Source organism: Mandrillus leucophaeus, unplaced genomic scaffold (assembly GCF_000951045.1).
Source record: "Mandrillus leucophaeus isolate KB7577 unplaced genomic scaffold, Mleu.le_1.0 Scaffold262, whole genome shotgun sequence".
NCBI classification, from domain to species: domain Eukaryota; kingdom Metazoa; phylum Chordata; class Mammalia; order Primates; family Cercopithecidae; genus Mandrillus; species Mandrillus leucophaeus.
In genome coordinates, this window is record NW_012102721.1 from 2,604,407 (window position 1) to 2,627,153 (window position 22,747).

At 41.6% G+C, this 22,747-nt stretch overlaps 1 protein-coding gene across 1 annotated transcript in view; it reads right to left on the reverse strand.

Moving 5' to 3' along the window:
- DSCAM (Down syndrome cell adhesion molecule) overlaps positions 1-22,747 on the reverse strand; it is a 909,566-nt gene that overhangs the window by 91,095 nt on the left and 795,724 nt on the right. The window contains exon 22 of the mRNA XM_011984189.1: positions 14,170-14,303. Within this exon, the coding sequence (XP_011839579.1) occupies positions 14,170-14,303 (134 nt within the window). The remainder of the gene's footprint in view (positions 1-14,169; positions 14,304-22,747) is intronic.

Consider the following 22,747-nt stretch of genomic DNA (forward strand, 5'->3'; position numbering starts at 1 on the left):
TATTGGCTACTTTTAAAAAGCCTTTCAAATATAAAATATTTTATTTTTTGACCTTCTAAATATAAAAGTTATTGCTATAATGTTTTGCAACTATATTAAAGTTGTTATCCAGAGAAAGCATGAGAAAAACTAGTTTCTTGATGTAATTGTTTAGAATTAGAAGCATCACCCAATTAGCCCAACTGGCATTACAGATACTTATGTTAACAGGCTTTTTCCAACCAATACACTCTTCCTTTGCTACAATTTTGCCTCATACCTTTTTCGTTGTCATACCACCTGCCACAAAAATTATCTGTCTGTCAAAGGTGCATTATTAATTTAACTTGATTGCTGTTACCTATTCAACAATTCTGTACAAAAATACTAGTTTGTTATCATATGGTTTCTCACATACAAGAAAGAAGTTAATGAGAAACACAATTCTTAGTAATAAAAATAATACATGCAGAATTTACAATATTGAAAAAATAGCTGTTTCCACTAGTGTTAATTGAAAAATGATTTAAGACCAATTTATTTCCTTAAATAATCATACAATATGTCTGTGTCGGGCCAAGTCAAAAAGGTGAGATGTTTTCAGAGCTGGAATCTTCCAAAAGCTCCAAAAGCTGATTGATAAAAAGGGCATTTTAGCAAAACTTTGGAGACAGTAAAAAGATCAGAGGTTAAGAGGGTGAGGGGATGAATACGTGGAGCACAGAGGGCCTTTAGGGAAGTGAAACTTCTGCATGATGCTATAATGGTGGATCCATGTAATCGAACATTTGTCCAAACCTATAGTACGTACAACCCCAAGAGTAAGTCTTATGTAAACTATAAACACTGGCTAATAATGATGTGTCAATGCAGGTTCCACCATCGTTACAAATGTACCACTTTGTTGGGGGATGTTGATAGCGGAGAAGGCTGTGCAGTAGGGGCAGGGGTATTTGGAAAATCTCTGTACCTTCTTCTCAATTTTTCTGTGAACCTAAAACTACTTAAACAAAGTCAAGTTTTTTAAAGAGCATTTTAGCCTATGGATAATCAGAAAGCTCTATGCAGCAATGGGGAAGTGCATTCAGGGTGACATATACTAGGCTACCTAGTCGGAATGAATGCTACCTCAAAGTCAAAATGCTTAGTGACAGGCTATCTGACAAATCGGGCAGGCAGTCTTCTGAAACTGACCTTCAAAAGAGATTTCCAGGGCCTCTTTCTGTGTGAAAATTTTAGTGGAATATATGCTTATGTTTTCCTTTGCTCTATAAATCACACGATTGGGCTCAGAATTTTAAAGGCCAAGATTTCTACCTTGAGCATAGGCCATCTGCATTTTACCAGTTATAGCAATTGAATGGCTTTACATAATGCCTAGCAGACCAATGACCACTGAGAACAATATGAGGAGAAAACTGAAATACAGCTTCAACAGAAAGATTGAGTAGTTATTGGCTGGGTCACTGTGTGATATGGGTTGGCTGTGTCCCCACCCAAATCTCATCTTGAATTGTAGTTCCCATAATCCTCATGTGCTGTGGGAGGGACCCAGTGAGAGGTAACTGAATCATAGGGGTGGTTACCCTCATGCTATTCTTGTGATAGTGAATGAGTTCTCATGAGACCTGGCTTTATAAGGGGCATTTCCCCCTTTCATTCTGCACTTCCTCTTGCTGCTGCCATGTGAAGAAGGACATGTTTGCTTCCCCTTCCACCATGATTGTAAGTTTCTTGAGGCCTCCCCAGCCATGCTGAACTGTGAGTCAATTAAACCTCTTTCCTTTGTAAGTCACTCAATCCTGAGTATGTCTTTATTAGCAGTATGAGAACAGACTAATACGCTGTGAATAGGATAACAGGGAAAAAAGACCACTATTAAAGGATAAACTTATAAAAAACAACATAGACTTCCCTTCCACTTTCTTAAAGAATAGACGTCAAACAAGTAAGCAAAAATTGCTGCACTAAACACTAAGAGAAGATTTAGAAACACATTCCATATCTATTGAGATAATCACGTAGTTTTTGTCTTTCCTTCTGTTTATGTGATGAATCATATTGACTGCATATGTTGAACCAACCTTGCATCTTGGGAATAAAGCCTACTTGATCAAGGTGGATAAGTGTATTAGCCCATTTTCATACTGCTACGAAGAAATATCAGAGACTGTGTAATTTATTAAGAAAAAGAAGTTTAATAGACTCACAGTTCCCCATGGCTGGGGAGGCTTTACAATCATGGCAGAAGGCAAAGGAGGAGTAAAGGCATGTCTTACATGGTAGCAGACAAGAGAGCATGTGCAGGGGAACTGCTCTTTATAAAACCATCAGAACTCATGAGACTTATTCACTATCATGAGAACAGCACAGGAAAATCCACCCCCATGATTCAATTACCTTCCACTGGTCTTTCCCATGACACATGGAGAAAATGTGAGCTACAATTCAAGAAGAGATTTGAGTGGGGACACAGCCAAACCATATCAATAAGCTTTTTGACGTACTGCTGGATTCAGTTTTTCAGTATTTTGTTGAGGATTTTTGCACTGATGTTCATCAAGGATATTCACCTGAAGTTTTTTTTTTTTGTCATATCTCTGCCAGATTTGGGTATCAGGATGATGCTGGCCTCATAAAATGAGTTAGGGAGGAGTCCCCCCATCCTCATTTTTTTGGAATAGTTTCAATAGGAATGGTATGAGCTCTTCTTTGTACATCTGGTAGAATTCAGCCATGAATCCATCTAGTCCTGGACTTTTATTGTTTGGTAGGGTACTTATTCCTGCCTCAATTTCAGAATTCATTATTGGTCTGTTCAGGGATTCAATTTCTTCCTATTTCAGTCTTGGGAAAGTGTATGTGTCCAGGAATTTATCCATTTCTTCTAGATTTTCTAGTTTATGTGCATAGAGGTGTTCATAATATTCTCTGATGGTTGTTTGTATTTCTGTGAGGCCAGTGGTAATATCCCCCCTATTTATTCTGATTGTACTTGTTTGAATCTTCTCACTTTTCTTCCTTATTAGCCTAGCTATTTTATTAGCCTATCTATTTTATTAATTTTTTTTTTCAAAAAACAAGTTCCTGGATTTGTTGATCCTTTAAATGGTTTTTCATGTCTCCATCTCTTTCAGTTCAGCTCTGATTTTGGTTATTTCTTATCTTTTGCTAGCTTTGGGATTTGTTTGTTCTTGGTTCTCTAGTTCTTTTAGTTGTGATGTTAGGTTGTTAACTTGAGACCTTTCTAACTTTTTGACATGGGCATTTAGTGCTATACATTTCTCTCTTAACACCGCTTTAGCAGTGTCTCAGAGATTCTGGTACATTGTATCCTTGTTCTTATTAGTTTCAAAGAACTTCTTGATTTCTGTCTTAATGTCATTATTAATCCCCAAAGTCATTCAGGAGCAGGTCATTCAATTTCTGTAATTTGTAGAGTTTTAAGTGAATTTCTTAGTCTTGATTTTGAATTTGATTGTGCTGTGGTCTGAGAGACTGTTCTGACTTCAGTTCTTTGGCACTTGCTGAGGAGTGTTTTACTTCTGATTAATAGGGTAAATTTTATAGTAAGTGCCATGTAGCAATGAGAAGAATGTATATTCTGTTGTTTAGGGGTGGAGAGTTCTGTAGATATCTTTCAGATCCATTTGAGTTCTGTAGATATTTATCAGATCCATCTAATTCAGGACCTGAGCTCAAGTCCTGAATATCTTTGTTAATTTCTTGTCTCGATGATCTGTCTAATAGTGTTAGTGGGGTGTTAAAGTCTCCCACTGTTACTCGGTGGGAGTCTAAGCCTCTTTGATGGTCTCTAAGAACTTGCTTTATGAATCTGAGTGCTCCTGTGTTGGGTGAATATATATTTAGGACAGCTAAATCTTCTTGAATTGAACCCTTTACCATTACATAAAATATAGGATTATGTACATTTAGGACAGTTAGATCTTTGTCTTTTTTGTTCTTTGTTGGCTGAAAGTCTGTTTTGTCAGAAACTAGGATTGCAACCCCTGCTTTTTTCTGTTTTTGATTTACTTACAGGATTTTCCTCCATCCCTTTATTTTGAACCAATGTGTTTATCTCAAATAGATGCAGAAAAGGCTCTTGATAAAATCCAACATCCATTCGTGTTAAAAACTCTCAATAAACTAGTTATTGAAGGAACATACCTTGAAATAATATGACCCATATATGACAAACCCACAGCCAACATCATACCCAATGAGCAAAAGCTGGAAGTATTCCCCTTGAAAACTGGCACAAGACAAGGATGCCCTCTCTCACCACTCCTACTCAACACAGCATTGGAAGTTCTGGCCAGGACAATCAGGCAAGAGAAGAAATAAAAGGCATTCAAACAGGAAGAGAGGAAGTCAAACTATCCCTATTTGTAGACGGCATGATTCTATATCTAGAAAACCCCATCATCTGGGTCCAAAAGCTTCTTAAGCTGATAAACAACTTCAGTAAAGTCTCAGGATAGTGCAAAAATCACTAGCATTCCTGTCCTCCAACAACAGTCAAGCTGAGAGCCCAATCAGGAATAAACTCCCATTCACAATTACCACAAAAAGAATGAAATACCTGGGAATGCAGCTAACTAGGATGGTGAGAGATCTCTACAAGGAGAACTACAAACTACTGCTCAAATAAATCAGAGATGACACAAACAAATGGAAAAACATTTCATGCCCATGAATAGGAAAAATCAATATCTTAAAATGGCTATACTACCCAAAGCAATTTATACAGTCAATGCTATTCTCATTAAACTACCATTAACATTCTTCACAGAACTATTTTAAAATTCAGTTGGAACCAAAAAGAGCCCAAATATCCAAGGCAATCCTAAGCAAACAGAACAAAGCTAGAGGCATCATGCTACCGGACTTCAAACTATAGTACAGGGCTACAGTAACCAAAATGGCATAGTTCTGGTACAAGAACAGACACATAGACCAATGGAACAGAATAAAGAACCCAGAAATAAGACTGCACATCTACAACTATCTAATCTTCAACAAACCTGACAAAAACAAGCAATGGGGAAAGGATTCCCCATTCAATAAATGGTGCTGGGATAACTAGCTAGCCATCTGCAGAAGATTGAAACTGGCCCCCTTCCTGACACCGTATACAAAAATCAACTCAAGATGGATTTAAAAATGTAAATGTAAAAGCTAAAGCTATAAACACTCTGGAAGACAGCCTAGGTAATACTACTATTCAGGACTAGGCATGGGCAAAGATTTCAGGATGAAGACACCAAAAGCAATTTGCAACCACAACAAAAATGGACAAATGGAATCAAGTAAATGAAAGAGCTTCTGTGCAGCAAAATAAATTATCAACAGAGTAAACAGCTGACAGAATGGGAGAAAATTTTTGCAAACTATGCATCTGACAAAGGTCTAGTATTCAACCTTTATAAGAAACTTAAACAAATTTACAAGAAAAAAAAATCCCATAAAATGTGGGCAGAGGGCACGAACAGAGAGTTTTCAAAAGAGAACATACATGCAGCCAACAAGCATAGGAAAAGCTCAACATCACTGATCATTAGAGAAATGCAAATCAAAACCACGATGAGATACCATCTCACACCAGTCAAAATGACTATTATTAAAAAGTCAAAAAATAACAGATGCTGGTGAGGTTGTGGAGAAAAAGGGGTGCTTATACACTGTGGATGGGTGTATAAATTAGTTCAGCCATTGTGAAAGACAGTGTGGCAACTCTGCTCAAAGACCTAAAGACAGAAATACCATTTGACCTGGCAATCCCATTACTGGGTATATACCCAAAGGAATATAAATCATTATGTTATAAAGACACATGCACACATATATTAATTACAGCACTATTCACAATAGCAAAGATGTGAAATCAATCTAAATGTCCATCAATGATAGACTAGATAAAGAAAATGTGATAAATATACACCATAGAATACTATGCAATCATGAAAAAGAATAAGATCATGTCCTTTGCAGAGATGGATGGAGCTGGATGCCATTATTCTTAGCAAACTAACACAGAAATAGAAAAACGAACACCACATGTTCTCACTTGTATGTGGTAGCTAAATTATGAGAACATACGGACACATAGAGGGGAATAACACACAACACACACCTTTCGGAGGGTGGAGGGTGAGAGGAGGGGGAGGATCACGAAAAACAACTAATGGGTATTAGGATTAATACCTGGGTGATGAAATAATCTGTAAAACAAAATCTGTGACACAAGTTTACCTCTATAACAAACCTGCACATGTTACCCCTGAACTTAAAAGTTAAAAAGTAAAGAACTGCATTCCATTAGAACTAGCCATGAAATACAAAGATATTTCCAAGAAAGCTTCAGGAATAGACTTCTCAAGAAATTTTATAAAACTAGAATTGATTTTCATATGTCTGGGATGTTTAGATGTAGCCTTGCCTCAAAGAAACCCTTCTAGGTTTTTTTCCAGCCATATGATTCCATGACAGGATGCTGGGGCTTCAATAATGTTTGGATGATCCAAGAACATACAGAGCCTAGCATCTGCCTGCCACGTAGAAGCACTCCACAGAGGTCTCATGTACATGATTCATTACATGTGTGTAAATGGAACACACTTGTCTATTTTTAGGTTAACTTGTGGTATCTCCATAATTTTCAGATTTTCTATTATTACAAAAAAAAAGGAGAGAGAGATTCAGCTGGGCGCAGTGGCTCATGCCTTGATCCCAGCACTTTGGGAGGCCAAGGCGGGCGGATCACGAGGTCAGGAGATTGAGACTATCCTGGCTAACATGGTGAAACTCCATCTCTACTAAAAATACAAAAAGTTAGCTGGGCGTGGCCATGTGTGCCTGTAGTCCCAGCTACTCGGGAGGCTGAGGCAGGAGAATGGCCGTGAACCCGGTAGGCAGAGCTTGCAGTGAGCCAAAATCGTGCCACTGCCCTCTAGCCTGGGGAACAGAGCGAGACTCTGTTTCAAAAAAAAAAAAAAAAAAAAATTCACCCTTAAGTCATTTAAATAAAATGATGGAAGAATGATTTCTATGTAAGTGATTTAAAAGCACAGGCACTCAATCCAAATCCTTCTGGGATACAAAGCATCCCAAAGTACATAACACAATTTCTTGCCTTATTAAGCTACCGCTTCATTACACAATTTAACCTCTTTTAGAAGACTCACAGTCATAATCTGTAAAATTTAATTCAACACACATTTGAGGAGCATCCACTGTTTCAGCACAGTAACAGGTTTGCCAGCTTATGCTCATGTCTAACAACAACGCGAGAGATTGTGGTTATGTCAAAGTGAGGTTGAAAGTCAGTGCTGGGAACGCTGGGGCAGGATGGAGCTGACATCCCAGGGAAGGCAGGTAAGCATCAGGACAAAGACCTGGGACTCTGAACTCAGCCCCCTGTGGGTTGCAGGTCCCGTCTTCCTTTGCTAACCTGCGTGGCTCTGGCCAGATTGTTCAGTCTTCATTTCAGTATCGGTAAATGAAGATAACAATCACAACGCTTCCTGTGTAAGATAGTCACCAGAATTAACTGATGCAAAACAGTATTTTTAAAAATGTGAGTCACAGGAGCAATTTAGTGGAACATGACAACCACTTTAAAAACAAAATGAAATAGAATAGAGAAAAAATCAAATGGAACAGAAAATATCAGAGGGCATCACGTGTAGTAAATGCAAGTTTGTGGTGTGCGTGTACTTTCGTAGTGTGATTATAACTTATATTTTCTATTGCGGGTCACCATGGAGCAAGTTCAAAAACCATAGGTATAAAGCTTTTGGCACCCAGTGCCTAACATGTAGCCAGTGCTAAGAAGTGGTGAAATAAAAATATAGCATTTAAGTTCAGCTTTAAACAATAAACATTTTTACCAAAGAGGATGAGATGGAAAAGGCAAGGAGAATCCAACACACACATACACACACACACAGACACACACACACGTACCCAAATGCAGACACATATGAGACATGGTATTACTTAGATACCGGATGGAAGAAGGTTAGTAGAATATAAAACTAGACAGGAGTTGCAGCTGGATTGTGGAACTCTATCTAGGTCATATTGCGAATTTTGAATGTCTTTAGGTAAAAAATGAGAAGTCATCCAAGAAATTTGCACAAAGGAATAACATGCTCAGATTCAGGATTGGAAAAACAAATTGTGACAGGGATGTGGACAGCAGACCGGGAGTTGAGCCTGGCAGTGGGAAGGCTTCTGACTTGGTTTTGGTTCCCTGGGGGAGGACCTGAAGCAAGGCAAGGGCAGTGGGTGTGAAAGGAAAGGAGATTAAGAAGACCTTGCATTGGGAGGCAGAGGCGGGCGCATCACCTGAGGTCAGGAGTTCGAGACCAGCCCGGCCAACATGGTGAAACCCCGTCTCCACTAAAACCACAAAAATTAGCCTGGCGTGGTGGTGGGCGCCTGTAATCCCAGCTACTCAGGAGGCTGAGGCAGAAGAATCGCTTGAACCTGGGAGGCGGAGGTTGCAGTGAGCCAAGATTGCACCATTGCACTCCAGCCTGGCAACAGAGTGAAACTCCGTCTCAAACAAACAAACAAGACATTGCAGAGGGCTCTTGTGACATGATGTCACTTTGCTCATTTATTTCCTCTGATCATACTACCCCTTCCTGCCTCTGATTCTTCAGGTAAGATTCTTCTCTTCCTGCAAGCCAGGACTAGCTGTGTGTTCCAAGCAACCGTCTCTGGCCCCGTGTTTGAGTGACCCCCCGTCCCTGTCCGCACCCCTGCACCGTGCTGTACACATCACTGCTGTGTCCTCCGTCACATCACACAGAAGGGTGACATTGTCCAGTGTTCCCTGCCTTTCCTAGAACTTCTGGGTATGGGTTTGGAGCATACGTCGTGGTTCCCTTGTGGTTAAGACATGGACCAGAATCTTATGACAGATTCTGGCCCATGATTTGTGCTGGAGCATTTACATGCCTGTGTCAGAGCCTCAGAGATTTCTTTCTCTTTGTCATGAAACCTGCCTGGGTCCTTCCTGGAGTGAAGATAACACGGCATGGACTGCCATGTACTCACAATGAGCATGATCGTGAAAGAAAAATAAAACCGTTGGTTGTTGTAAATCACTGAGGACTCAGACCTGTTTGTGATGCCCCCTAACTCTGCATCTCTTGAGTGATGTGATTCAGAACCTGGCTCAAAGCTTTGTGTAAGAGTAGTGCTCTATGTTTATTTGTGGTATAAATGAATGAATGATTAGGAGAGGAACTATAGGTAGCTCGGAGTTTCTGGTCAGAAAGCAGCAGATTTTGTTAGATCATCAGCTAAACTAGAACACAGGAAGAGAGGGAGAGACAAGTATAAACGTGTTTGTGGGCACACTGAATGTGAAGTACTGGGGAGGTCTTCCTGAGTACGCAGATGGTGGTAAGTTGGAAATATAGGACTGATGGTTCTCTAAGATTGTCAGGATTAGAAATAAAAAATGTGAACTCTTTAATTTCAAATGATAGTTAAATTATAAGAGCAGATTCAATGATCCACGGAGATAGTGAAGAATATTAAAAGAGATAAAGGAAGAATATTGGAAAATGCCTATATTTAAGGGTGAGAAGCAGAGGGATGAGAAGCAACAGAGAATAAAAAACAAGATAATGGAAGCTAAGAAAAGGAGGATTTTAAAAGCAAACTGCTGTCTAGTAGTATCACTATATGCTACAGTGACATGAAATAGGGAGGGTACTGGGAGGGAGGAATGACATTTTAATACAGCCGGGAGGTCCCTGTTTCATGTGAAAGGGGAAGAATGAACACTGTGATGAGTATCATTGTAGATACACTTGAGCATGTTAGATGCTGCTTTCTGGATTCCACGTTATACCACTTTCCCACTCCTTGATATTCCTGCACATTTCTGGTCCTCGGAAGTCCCCTTTCGCCCTCAGCCTGACCATGGCTTTATTCGATGCAGTCTGCAGCCAGTTGGGAGGCAAACACACACCTGTTGCCTGGGGTGGGAAGCTGTCTGGACCTGGTGAGTTACTTTGCTTCCCAGAAGGCTTGTTTAATTCTAAGTTGTGGTCTACACTGTGAAGACTTAATTGCCCAAGTCTTCTGGGTAAGAAGAGTAGTGGTGTATTCTCACTGGTTCACTCAGCAACATTTATTGAGCACCTACTATGTATAGGAACTGAATAATATCATCTGAAGCTGGAATAACCGATGTGAATCACAGCTCAGAGATATTTTATGCCTTCTGACTTTTAGTTTTCATTAATGAGAAGTCTGCGCTTCCTAATTTTACATTTCTAAGCTCTGTAAATGAGATTAGCTTTGTGAAATAGACAATGTCTACATCATAATGCTTATTTAATGTGTATACAGTAAAAGCAGTCTGTATGTAAAATTTTTGCAGACTGCTTTTATGTAGACCGGAGCATCAGGGAGGAAATGAATCTTGGCTGTTTCCTTCCTGAGACCTTAAAAGGGCCGTCTCAAGTCTTTGGACTTTCATTGCTTATAATAGATTGTTTGATCATTCAAACCATTATATATTAAAATTAATAGCCAGAATCTGCAAATTATAGGGAAGAGGCTCTGAATCAAATGACTTTTGAGATTTTGCGGTTTGAATCTCTGATTAGGGAGTTCAATATCTCATTGCACTGCTGGACCCCCGAGGGAAGGTTCATGTTCAGTCAGCACTATCTTCAGACAACCTGTTAGCAGATTCATTCTCAGTTACTCTAACTTGTCATCGGGCCACATGCAATGTTTCAAATTCTAATGGCTTTTTGTAAGCTAAACTGAGACAGCACCATGAAATAAATGCCTATTAGCAGACATTATATGTCACATATTAGATAACAAAGCTTGTCTATTTTAACAAGCTCCTTTCCCAAGAAAGGGAGATGAATTTGGGATCTTGAGAGAAACTGACATCAGCGAGGAGGTTATCTGAGGGACTCTTATAAAAAGGATCAAATTACAAGGCATATTGTGTCCTGGTTTATCCCCCTATGTTCTGCATTCAACTATGAAATCATTTCAAATAAAAAAATTCAGATTTATGAGCAAGGAAAATATCTAGAGCTCATGCTGCCCTCTGGTGGTCATTTGTACACATAGCCAGAAATGCAAATACCTCAGAACACTTGACAGCATCCAGTTTACTGAAAGTCAAATTGCAGAAACTGACGGAAAAAAAAAACAAAAAACAAAAAACAAAGAAACAAAACAAAACAAAAAAACACTCTTCTTTCCTGTACTTTAAAGTTTCTTGATCATTTCATATTTAAAACAGAATAATAGATACTCTTTGCAAATATTCACCTCTGAAGAGAAATAATTGTCTCTGACCTCAACTCTCAACGATATTATTTGATGTAAGAAATAGGCCTCATGGTCTTAAATGATGGTTAAGATAGATAGATAGGAATGTGGATATGGAGATGGAACTGTTTTTAGTTCACTTCACTTCGATGAGGGTGCTCTGGCGTTCTGGGACCTCCTTGTAACACTTTCTAGGTATCACCGCCTGGAAGAACACAGGCACCTGCTCATCATATTTCTATGTCTCTAGTCTTTTTAATATGGTCAAAAGGCAACACAGAGATACCCTGATAAAAATCTCAGCTGTTATTTCCTACCTTTTTCTGGTTGGTTTGTTCTCATTACTGTCTTTTTTTTTTTTTTTTTAACGGAGTCTTGCTGTGTTGCCCAGGCTGGAGTGCAGTGGTGTCATTTCGGCTTACTGCCACCTCTGCCTCCCAGGATCAAGAGTTTCTCCTGCCTCAGCCTCCTCCCAAGTACCTGGGATTACAGGCATGTGCCACCACGGCTGGCTAATTTTTGTATTTTTTGTAGAGACGGAGTTTCATATGTTGGCCAGGCTGGTCTCAAACTCCTGGCCTCAAGTGATCCTCCTGCCTTGGCTTCCCAAAGTGCTGGGATTACAGGCGTGAGCCATCACGCCTGGCTGGCCCTCATTACTGTCCCTTTTGAGAGTGTATTGTTAAGATCCTGGGCAGGTCAAATCCCATTGTTCTGTGGGCGAAGAGACAGGAGAAATCCCGGGGAAACGCGTTTCTACCCCATCTAACAACACCTGTGTGACTTTATTTGCAGGATAGGATGTTTTTTCTTCCTTTTTTTATTGTATGTAATTCTCAGGCTGGGAGGACAGAGCCAGATACAGCCTGTATCATCCACAAAGAGGGGCTTCCTCGGCAAGCATCAGTCACTAAGGACTCATTTCAAATAAGCCAGGTAGGGATTTTTAGTTTACAGATAAAGATCTGATTGAGAAGACAAAACGAGAGGAAGCTGCTGGTGTTTCTGTACCCTGCTAGGTGCTTTCTAGCCTGTTAGAGTCAAAACAGCAAACACGAATCCCGTAGCAAAGAGATCAATGAATGAATGAGCGAATACTAATACAGATACAATTCACGTTCTAGTGGAAAATGAGTACGCTTTATTTCAGCAATAATGTTTGTCTCTCTTTGGTGAATACACGGACATGTCAGTGTTAAGGAGAGAATTGGAGGCCACCCTGGGCAGGGTGGGGGGTCCTCGAAGAATTGCCACTCTGAGTAGAGGGCACAATGGCTCAGTTTTCTTTTCTGTGTCTACGGTGCTCTACATCTCTGGGCTTTGATGGTAGGATTCAGCAAGTGAGGATTAACAGCATATTGAAAATGACATAAGAAGCCCATAAAAACACTGTGGAGCCTAACTCAGACCATTTGCATTTACGTATTGACTTCAAGGACAGCGTACTGCCATGAATGCATAAGCAGTAGAGCACACACCTTTTTCAGCAGACAGACGGACCTTCATGGGCCAAGCAAGCCCACACACTCTCTCGCTCACACTCACTGTTGGGGTACACCAGGCCTCAAGGGCCCCTGTGGACTCTGAGCTTGCACAAACACATCACCTTGATTATTAATCCATAAATTTGTTTGGGAATATTTTTCAGCCTTCACAAGGAAGGAGAGTCCATCGCATGCTACAACATGGATGAATCTTGAGGATATCATGTCAAGTGAAACGAGCCGGTCACTAAGTGATAAATGCTGTATCATTCCACATGCATGAGGTCTCTAGAGGAGTCAAATCCAGAGACAGAAAGTAGAATGGTGGGTGCCAGGGTCTGGCTGGAGGGAGGATGGGGAATTCGTGTTTAATGGGGACAGAGTTTTGGTTTTGTAAAGTTCTGGAGATGGATGGTAGTGATGGTTTCACAACAATGTGAAGGTATTTAACACTGATAAACTCGATAATCAAAGCGGTTAAGATGGTAAGTTTTACGTTATGTGTATTTTACCAGAAAATAAACAAAACCAGTGTGTATATTCACTCCACAAACGCTTAGTGAATGACTACATGTGTCAAGTTCTATACTGGAAGCTGGAGATGCAAAGATGGAAGAAACACGGCACCTGCCGCAGAAAATGTCATAATGTTTCTATGAAGACATCATCAATTTTGGTGGGTGATTTCAACGTTTCTTTTTTTAATTTCCCTTTTTGATATGTTTTGGTGTGGTCTCAGAAGCAGTCTAATTTTATAATAATTATTCAGCAGGAATAATATGAATGATAACAAAAACCACACTTTGAAATAGTAAATAACTTTTAGTTCCTTCACAATGAACCAGGCTGACTGCTGTAACCGTAAGGGTAATAGATCTTCATGAAAATCCCTCATTTCTAGCACAATAGGGTTTTGCCTGCTATTCTTTTCCCAGTGTGAGACGGAGGAGGGAAAGAAGGGATGGATGGGGTGGGAGGGAAGGAAGGAGGGAGGGAAGGAGTCGGAGGGAGGGAAGGCGTGAAGTGCCCGTCATGATGAGTCCAACAGTAAAATCAATAGGTGTTGTCCACTGACTATCAATTAAGGCACAATTAAGGCCTCTGGGCTTTGATTTTGATCAGGTTGCTGGCAGTTTAGTAGGAACTCACCAAATAAACAATAATTCCAGACAATTGTCCCCCTTGTCATGATTCAGGAGCGTATTTTCATACGAGGTGTAAATGAGGACTTTGCTTTGTATGTGGAGACAGCAGGGGCAAAACAAAACCACCGGAAAGACCCAAGTAGGTGGGAAACAAAGGAATTAAACTGTCCAGCACGAGCACCTGCAGCTCGTCCCTGGCAGACGCTTCAAAGGCACTTGGTTATTTACCAACTTACTGTGGGATAGGGGTGGGAGCAGAATACAGTGTACTTTCGGATGATGCCGTTCAGCTTGAGAGGGGGAAGCCAGGACACAAAGACCATGGAGGCTGAGGCCGCCGCTGCCTTCACGCCCGCGGGAGGACCTGGAACTGGAAGAGCCGTGTGTTTAGTCACAAGGTGGGGCCTCGACTTGGGCTTGCGGGCCCACGCCTCCCAACACGACCCCACTCCACGCTCACTGTTCAGCTCTTTGAGGACGAGCGTTATAGGTTCTGCTGTGTCCCCCCAAATGCAAACGTTGAAGTCCTAACCCCCAGGACCTCAGAATGACACTGTTATTGGAGGTAGGGTCTTTATAGAGGCAATAGAGTTAAAATGAGTTTGTTAGTGTGGCCTCTAATCCAGTACTTCTGGTGTCCTTATAAAAAGGCCAGTTTTGGCACAGAGACAGACATGTATAGAGGGAAGATGATGTGAAGACACAGGGAGAAGACGGCATCTATAAGCCAAGGAGAGAAGCCCAGAACAGATGCTTGTCTCAAAGCTCTCAGAGACAACCAGCCCTGCAGACACCTTGATTCTGGACTTCTGGCCTCCAGAACTCAGAGACAGCAAATACATTCCTAATGCTGGAATCTGTGGTTCTTTGTAGCTCTAGGACCTAATACAGTCAGTTCTAGTCCCTGTTGTTCTGGGGAGCCTTCCCAGCCCATTTCAGTGCCTGGAGACTTCCTGCCTCTGGATAACTGGACAATTAACTTCTGGATCAGTCTTATTTCTGCTGCAGTTTTTGGCTTTGAATGTACTGGGGATGAACCTTTTGGATCCTGAATTTGAGAAGCATGAGGGTGAACTACCTCAGCCATGGAGACCCCACCCTCCCTCACCCCAGTCATTTTGTAATGGCACCACTTTGGGCTCAGGAGAAATGGAAATATTGTTGATGAATAGGGATTATTGTGTCAAAGATTCACAGTATCCATGTAAGACAAACTCTCCCCTGTAAACCAGCTAAGAAGGCAGAACATGGTGGCAGCAATATTAAGCATGATTTGGGAGTAAGATTGAAGGCATGCCCCACTCCTCTTGTTCTTTTATTTTCCAGGTTGAAGAGGTAGGGGGTGGGGTGAGATGACCAAGACACAGAAGATGCCAAAATGTCATAGGTGCCAGTGAGAAAGGCATCAGAGCTCTTGCTTTGTTCCTCATTAACCTCACTGTCCACATGGAGGGCAAGCACATTGATGGAGGCACTGAAATTCAAGCCAATATAAGTCCCTTGCAAGCCCCTGGAGAAGGCTGTGAGTCTTTTACTGCTTTGACAGCAATGCAACTGCTCAGTAAATAGTTGTGGAGTTGAATGTGCATCTCATAATTGTCATCTTGACTCTTCTAAGTCTGCATAACAAAACCAAGAGCTCTGGTGAGAACTAACTTGGGTTGGATATAGTCACCATTTGAAAATATAAAATCCAGTTTTGGCAAGTCTTGCAGACAGTGGAAGGTCTAGAAAAGGTAACACACATAAGTGATAGATCCTGGATTAAGAAATTTCATGAGAACAAACCCCTATCAGGTGAGGGCAATGTCTAAGACATCCACAACCTAGTTCAGAGCTGCCAGGGCTCCTCCTGAACAAGGGCAGAGTGAACGTTTCCTGAGGATTTTAATCCTAGTAGACACCTAGCTTAGCCAACACTCTCAGTCCTTTCCATAAAGCCCTTGGTTGGTGTTCACCACAGTGACCACTCTTGCTGGACATCTCCTCTTTAGGAGGCCAAGTAGTTTAGCATCAACCAGTTGAATGGCTGCTGAAGAGGAGTCAATTCTGTTTCCAACCTGTTCGTGACAAATGTACCTGTCACGGGTAATACTGTAAGTTAATTCATTACATAAACCAATGAAATTCAAGTGCAAGAGAAAGCTGTTTCTATGACAGTTAATGGGACTGCTTTGGAAAGGCTTCCTTAGAGGTAAGTTAGAAAGAAATTAAAGAGAGAAAGAAATCAAGGAGGGAAGAACAAAAGGAATGAAGGAGGGAAGGAAGGAAGGAAGGAAGAGGGAAGAAAGAAGGAAGGAAGGAAGGAGGGAAGGAAGAAGGGAAGACAAAAGGAAGGAAGGATAAAAAAAGAAAAGAAGAAAAGAAGGAAGGAAGGAAGGAAGGAAGAAAGGAAGGAAGGAAGAAGGCTGATCTATGCTTGGTCAGGACCACTGAGAAGAATGGGACATGTGGATTTGTCTCCATTTGCAAATAGATCGTTGATAAATGGTCACATGCTCTTGAGACACCAGTTGAAAAATGCAGATGCTACACATTAAATACACAGTTCACGGAGTAAAAGATGGCACAGAACTCCAATGTTTTCACCCAAAACTTGAAGTGATCCTAAGTCATGTGATTAGAGAATGATTAGGGAGTGAATACATATTTATATGTATTAAGCTAAAATGCAGCATTTCAGGTACTTCTTGGCCACTGTAAAGTTTGGCGATTCCTTGTTTCAACTGAGGATTTCCATGAGCACGCCTGTGTCACACCCGATCAGGGGGCTTTGACTGCACCATCTAAACTCGCAGTTGACTCCTCCTACATGGGTTTATGATCTATCTTGCACAGTCTTTCCTTGTATGGTTACTAGAACTTTGTACAATAAAATAACAACGTAGAAGATGTGAAGAACATGGCATTTTGGAAACGTTTTCTGGATGACTGAGCTAATCTTTTCAGAGCTAGAACTTAACATTTTCATTCTGGTTTGGACAATATCATAAAGCTTAAAGGTGTGGGCCCTGGAGCCCCACTGCTGGTTTCATGCGGCTCTACCCCTTAGTTCCATGTCCTGAGCAAGTCGATTAACTACTCTAATAATCTTTAGTTCCCTCATTTATAAATCTACAATAATTGTGCTGGCTTATGTTTTTGCTGTTAGAATTACAAGAGATACTTCATGTAAATGATTTATTTATCGTTCTCTGTAGAGTAAGTGCTAAATAAGTTCTAGCTATCATCTCTAATAACCATCCTTATGTCCTTAGATTAAATGTCATTAAATGATACTAGCCTTTACTTTGTGACTCAGTGGTGAATGACAAACACCAGACACTGAGAGTTGCAGAAGACAGAGATGGCAGATGATGGAGTAAAAAATGGTATATGTCTGTCTGGGACATATTTTCTTGAAACACTCTTAGTGACCACACCCATTTTGGTAATCTGAGTTTTTCTTACGAAGGTCAAAACAAGCTTGGGAAGTTTTCATGAATTCCTGGGCATCGTAGAGAGAAGTTCTGCATACAAATTTAATTGATTGCAGTAAAGAATGTGGCCTTCAGAGAATTCTCTCTTCTACATTCCTCCAATGCACCCGGACATCCCTTCTGAGCTGTAAATGCTTCTGTGTCTCATGTGTCCAGTTGGCTGAGACGTTTCCACCAGGGGTCACACAGGCACCTTAGGCCAACATAGTCACAACAGGGCTCACCATCTTCTATCCAAACCTGCGCTTCTCTTGCCCCATCTCAGGAAATGGGCTCCCCCCATCTTCTCAGTTGCAAGAACCAGAACCTGGAATTCCCTTCCCATTGTCACTTGACGAGCCCTCTGGAGGTCCACATGGACATGACAGGTCAGCAGCTGGGCTCTCCCCCTGATTCGCTGGTGCTCCCCAACACTGAGCTCTGTTTCAGTTCCCTGAACGTGGTCTGCTTCTCCCACCCTGGGCCCCTGGGCTGCCACGATCCAGGGCCTTCGGATGCCTCTGTCTGGACTTTTCCCCACCCTCTGCCTTCTCCCTGGCAACTCCTACTCATCTCTCAGGGTCTAGCATGTATCATTTCCTCCAGGAAGTCTTCCCAGATCACCAGCTTCGGTCAGGTCAGGGCTCCCATGTCTCTGTCAAGACTCTTCTTCATCATTGCACTTGACACAATCCACTCAGGGGTGATCTATCAACATCTGTCTCCCCTACTAGCTTGCAAACCCCACCACACCCATCCTGTTTCTCTGCATCTTTAGTTCCTGGGCCAGTATCTGGAACATACTAGATCCTCAATACATATCTTTCAAGAGTGGAAAACTGATTTCATTCGTGTCTGTGTGGTAGGCAGGATTCTACGATGGGTCCCAAGATCCTTGCCCTCTAGTGTATGTGCCTTGGTGATTCCTTCCCCTTGAATGGGTGTGGCACCTGTTACTACGATGGACAGAACCCTCCCATGGGCAGGTTGTGCCATGTGGCAAAGGTGAAGGGCTTGTGCAGGTATTGCTGAGGTCCTAATCACTTGACTTTCAGTTAATGAAAAGGAAAGTTTCCTGAGTGGGCTGGGTTTAATCAGATGCGCCCCTTAGAAGAGGAGATGGAGGTCAGAGGGAGACAGAAGAGGTCAGAGGGATTGGAAGCCATGTGAGGCTTTCCTATTGGCCTTGAAGGAGGAAGCCGCCATGCGGTAGGGGGTGTGACAGGGAGTACCAGGCAGCCTCTGGAAGCTGGTGACTCCAGCCCCATAGCCAAAAACAAAAAACAAACAAACAAACAAAATCCCACCAATAACCTGTGAGCCTGGGAAACCCTGACCTCAGATGAGAGCACAGCCCCAGCTCACACCTTGATTCATCTGTGGGACCCTGAGCAGGGGACTCAGCTCAACCAGACCTGGATGCCTGACACTTGGAAATGATGAGATAAGACATTTGTATTGCTTTAAGGTGTTAAGGTTGTAGCAATCTGTTCCACAGCATAGAAAATAAATACAAGTGGGTAAGCCCTCTTGTAACATACCTTAATGTAAAATACCAAAATCATTTTTCTGAAACAGCTTTGGTTTGAAGTATGAATATCAGATAGAAGTCTGACTAAACACCCACACAAACACTGCAGTCAGCTTCATTTTTTTTCACCATCATTTTTCTGCTCTTAGTAAACAGCCACAGGCCGGTGTGTGTGTATGCGCATGTGCACACACAAACATGCATGTACATATGTGGTACACCATGGTAGCCAGATCTTTCTGAGCCCACAACTTTTCAGTGGCTTTTCCTGAGCCATGCCGTGCCGTGCAGATGCTACAATCCTGGAGGGACATGTCACGTTCACAGCTGTCATCTCACCAAGCAATGCACATATGTCCCTTTTCTCTTCCCATGTCCATAAGATTCTGGTATTTTTGGCCTTTCCTCTCACTAGAGCAGGAGTGTTCAAACATTCTTTAAATGTTTGACTGATCCTTTAACCAAACCATCATGTGGAAACCCAGCACATAACACAAGTAGAAGTGGGGTGGCTCTTGAAGCCAGGGTCAGGGAGAGAATGGAGACTCTCACTGGGCCTCTTGCTTACCACTGGGGCCCACCCAAAAACCCTTGGGCTGTGTAAGAACCTAGTTTGAGAACCACTGCAGTGGAGGGAGTGTGGAAAGCCACGTGGTAGAACCTCTTCTAGGACATCTTGTGTGTCGTGTTGCTGGTATACCTGCCACTGCACAGGGCACACTACCAAAGGCTGTAGAGCCCCGGAATCCTAAGCAGTGTTGATTGGTTGTACTTCCCAGTGTCTACTGAGGGGCAGCACCGCTGGTGGCTATGCAAACACAACATGCAATCTACCCCCTTTCAGGTCCACTGAGGTGTGGTCATATAATCACCCCAGCACACGTCACAGGCACATACTATCCACACCTTCATAAGTATGTACGGCTCAAGGTATGGGTGGTCGGAGGATTCAGAGGTATCTGGATGTCAGCTTATATTTTTGCTTCCTCTTAGCTCTACTTTCAGGTCTCCTCCCAATAAGACTTGCTAATTGACGGTGGGGAGGGAGTAGAGATGACATATTACACCTGCTGCTGGCCCTCTCACACGTGCCTTCAGAGTTATGTGCATTAGCGATGTGTTCAGTCAATATTTGAACTTAACTATCTCTATTGATACATATGCAAAGTTTACTCTTGTGTAAAGGGATCAAGGCTGAAACTAGCTTTTGCCTTCAGCGTGAAAATAGCAATTGGAAGATTAATAGATTCATTTTGTTTGTGTTCTCTTTCCTTATGGCTTGGCTCATATTATAGTAATGGCAAATAAGATGGCATTAGGATTTCACAACTGTTTTAGAAGTCAGGATTAGTTGTTCTTGCGCTCAAAAACAGAAAGCCCGATCACCAAGTCATCCTTTGTGTTTCTGCAGCAATAATAGGGGTACAAGTTCTCATTGATAGAGTAGTACTGGAAAGAGAATGTGAACTGTGAACAGTTGTCACAGACCCCAAAAATATCTCCATGCACCTGAGTCTACATTTATGGATAAAAGACAATATCCATGGGCCCTGAGACTCTGACCACAGACATGAGAATATGTCCATGCACCTGAGACTATAGTTATGGATACGAGACTATGTCCATGGCCCCGAGATTATGACCAGGGACATGACAATATGTTCGTGGACCTGTGAATATGTCTGTGAGCCCAAGAATCTTTACATAGAGGTAGAGAAACTACTTAAAGCACAGACTTGTTCTCTAAACAAATATTTCTATTGCAAATAATCTGCTGCAAAAGTAAAATTTTGCCTTTATTAGGGTTTTCTCTTTTCAGTATGATCAGTGACCTAATAACACAGTTTAAGCCTCCAGGCTCCCTAGATTAGGAAGACTGGTGCAGGACGTGTGTCTGGCATAGACAACTGAATCGGATGGTCCCTGTTAATGTAGCTGTCTTTCTTTGCTTGCAAGAATATTGATAAACACTGAAACTTCAACCTGAGCCTAAAATAGTGTCTTATTGAGCAAGAACTGAGTAAATGTTGGTAATTATCATTTTACTGGAAATCTATCTGTATTTTTACACAATTTAATTGAACTTGCAAGTGTAATCCAAACTTCAAAATTACAAAGCTTTCTCACTGAGGTATTAATAGGATCTGTGATCAGTTAGACTGGGCATTTGTTCTTTGAATTGGCCTTTGTCCCTTCTTCCAATCAGATAAATAAAATTGCATTTAATTCTGTAAACTGCTGGAATGCCTAATTATATTAGGTATTGAGTCTACAAAAGTGATTGACACAATTCTTCACCATTTCTAAATTATTGAATTTTTCATGTGAACCTGGGAGATAAAGTGATATTATTCTAGTTTTTCTCCTCTTCCACCCAATCTTCACTCCACCTCTTTTTTTTTTTTTTTTTTTTGAGATGGAGTCTCACTCTGTCACCCAGGCTGGAGTGTGTTGCATGATCTCAGCTCACTGCAGCCTCTGCCTCCTGGGTTCAAATGATTCTCCTGCCTCAGCCTCCAGAGTAGCTGAGATTAGAGGCGCCCACCACCACACCCAGCTAATTTTGCATTTTTAGTACAGACAGGGTTTCACCATGTTGGCCAGGCTGGTCTTGAACTCCTGGCCTCAAGTGATCCACTACTCCACTTCTTTTTGAAAATACACACTTATCCTAAAGAAATATTGACACTCAGTTCTGCATAGTCCTTGTTCCATACCACCAGCAAAAGTGGGATCCACGGCATCCTCCTTGGGGTAACTGGGGCACCCAAGGCAGGGTTTTCCATAGTCAATCCCAGCTCCACACACTATCAGCACTGGAGACAAAAGCAAAGCATAATTGACTGACAAATTAGACCTTGGGCCTTGGGGTCAAGTTTTGAAAGAGAACTCTATGATTCTTAAAACTAGAATATTAATTTAAAATTGATCTAAAATTGTGAAATTAATAAGGATCTGTGAAGAGTCTTCCCTTCTTATTGGATTTCTGTACATTCTTCTAAAAATGCAGATGCAAAACTTTTTGTGGATGATCAATTTGCTCTTTAAATAATTATTCCAGTGACATTTGCATTATTGCTTAGCAATGTAAAAAAGAGTATTTCACTCCTGCTCTGAAGGAGTGGAGAGCAAATCATCAAATATTGAGTGTCAGGAAGCATCCCACTTTGTGGCAAGCAGGTGTTTTCGGATATCACTTCAGCTCTCATACATTGGTTCTGTGCAGGCTGATTGCTACAGCAGATTATCCATGAGGACAATCCAGTCCAGAGAAGCTTAGGTAAGGTGCCCAAAGTCCCACAGGTAGCAGGTGACAGAGCCAGCATATGCACAGCTCTGTGTCTATTACATTTTTAAAAAATGAAATTATGGCTGTCTTTACTCAGGACTTAGCTTTCTAGATATCTCTATTGATGTGTGACTTCCTAATGGCATTACAGTTGAAACTTAGATTTCCCTAAATAATCCAATTTCTTACAGCAGAACTGGCTGACACCCGCACATTCCCTGGAAGAACTACCTGTGCATTATAGAAAAAAACTAAAGCAAACGAGGATTAGTTTGGGTGTAGACATCATAATGTGAGAAGGGCTACAGAAGCAGCAAAAACACCAGGTGACAGTGGATGCCTGGGGCAGCTCAGGAGAGCCAGGCCTGGCTTGCCAAGGTGAGAGCAGAGAGTGAGGTGGAAGATGGCAGGCTTAGAATAACAGAGAGTCATGGTCAGGGGCAGAAAGGCTGAGGAGAAGAGTGTATCGTGCCCCCTGAGCAGGTGTTCTTTGCTTCCATCAGAACAGATACGGGATGGAATAACAGCATTTTTGA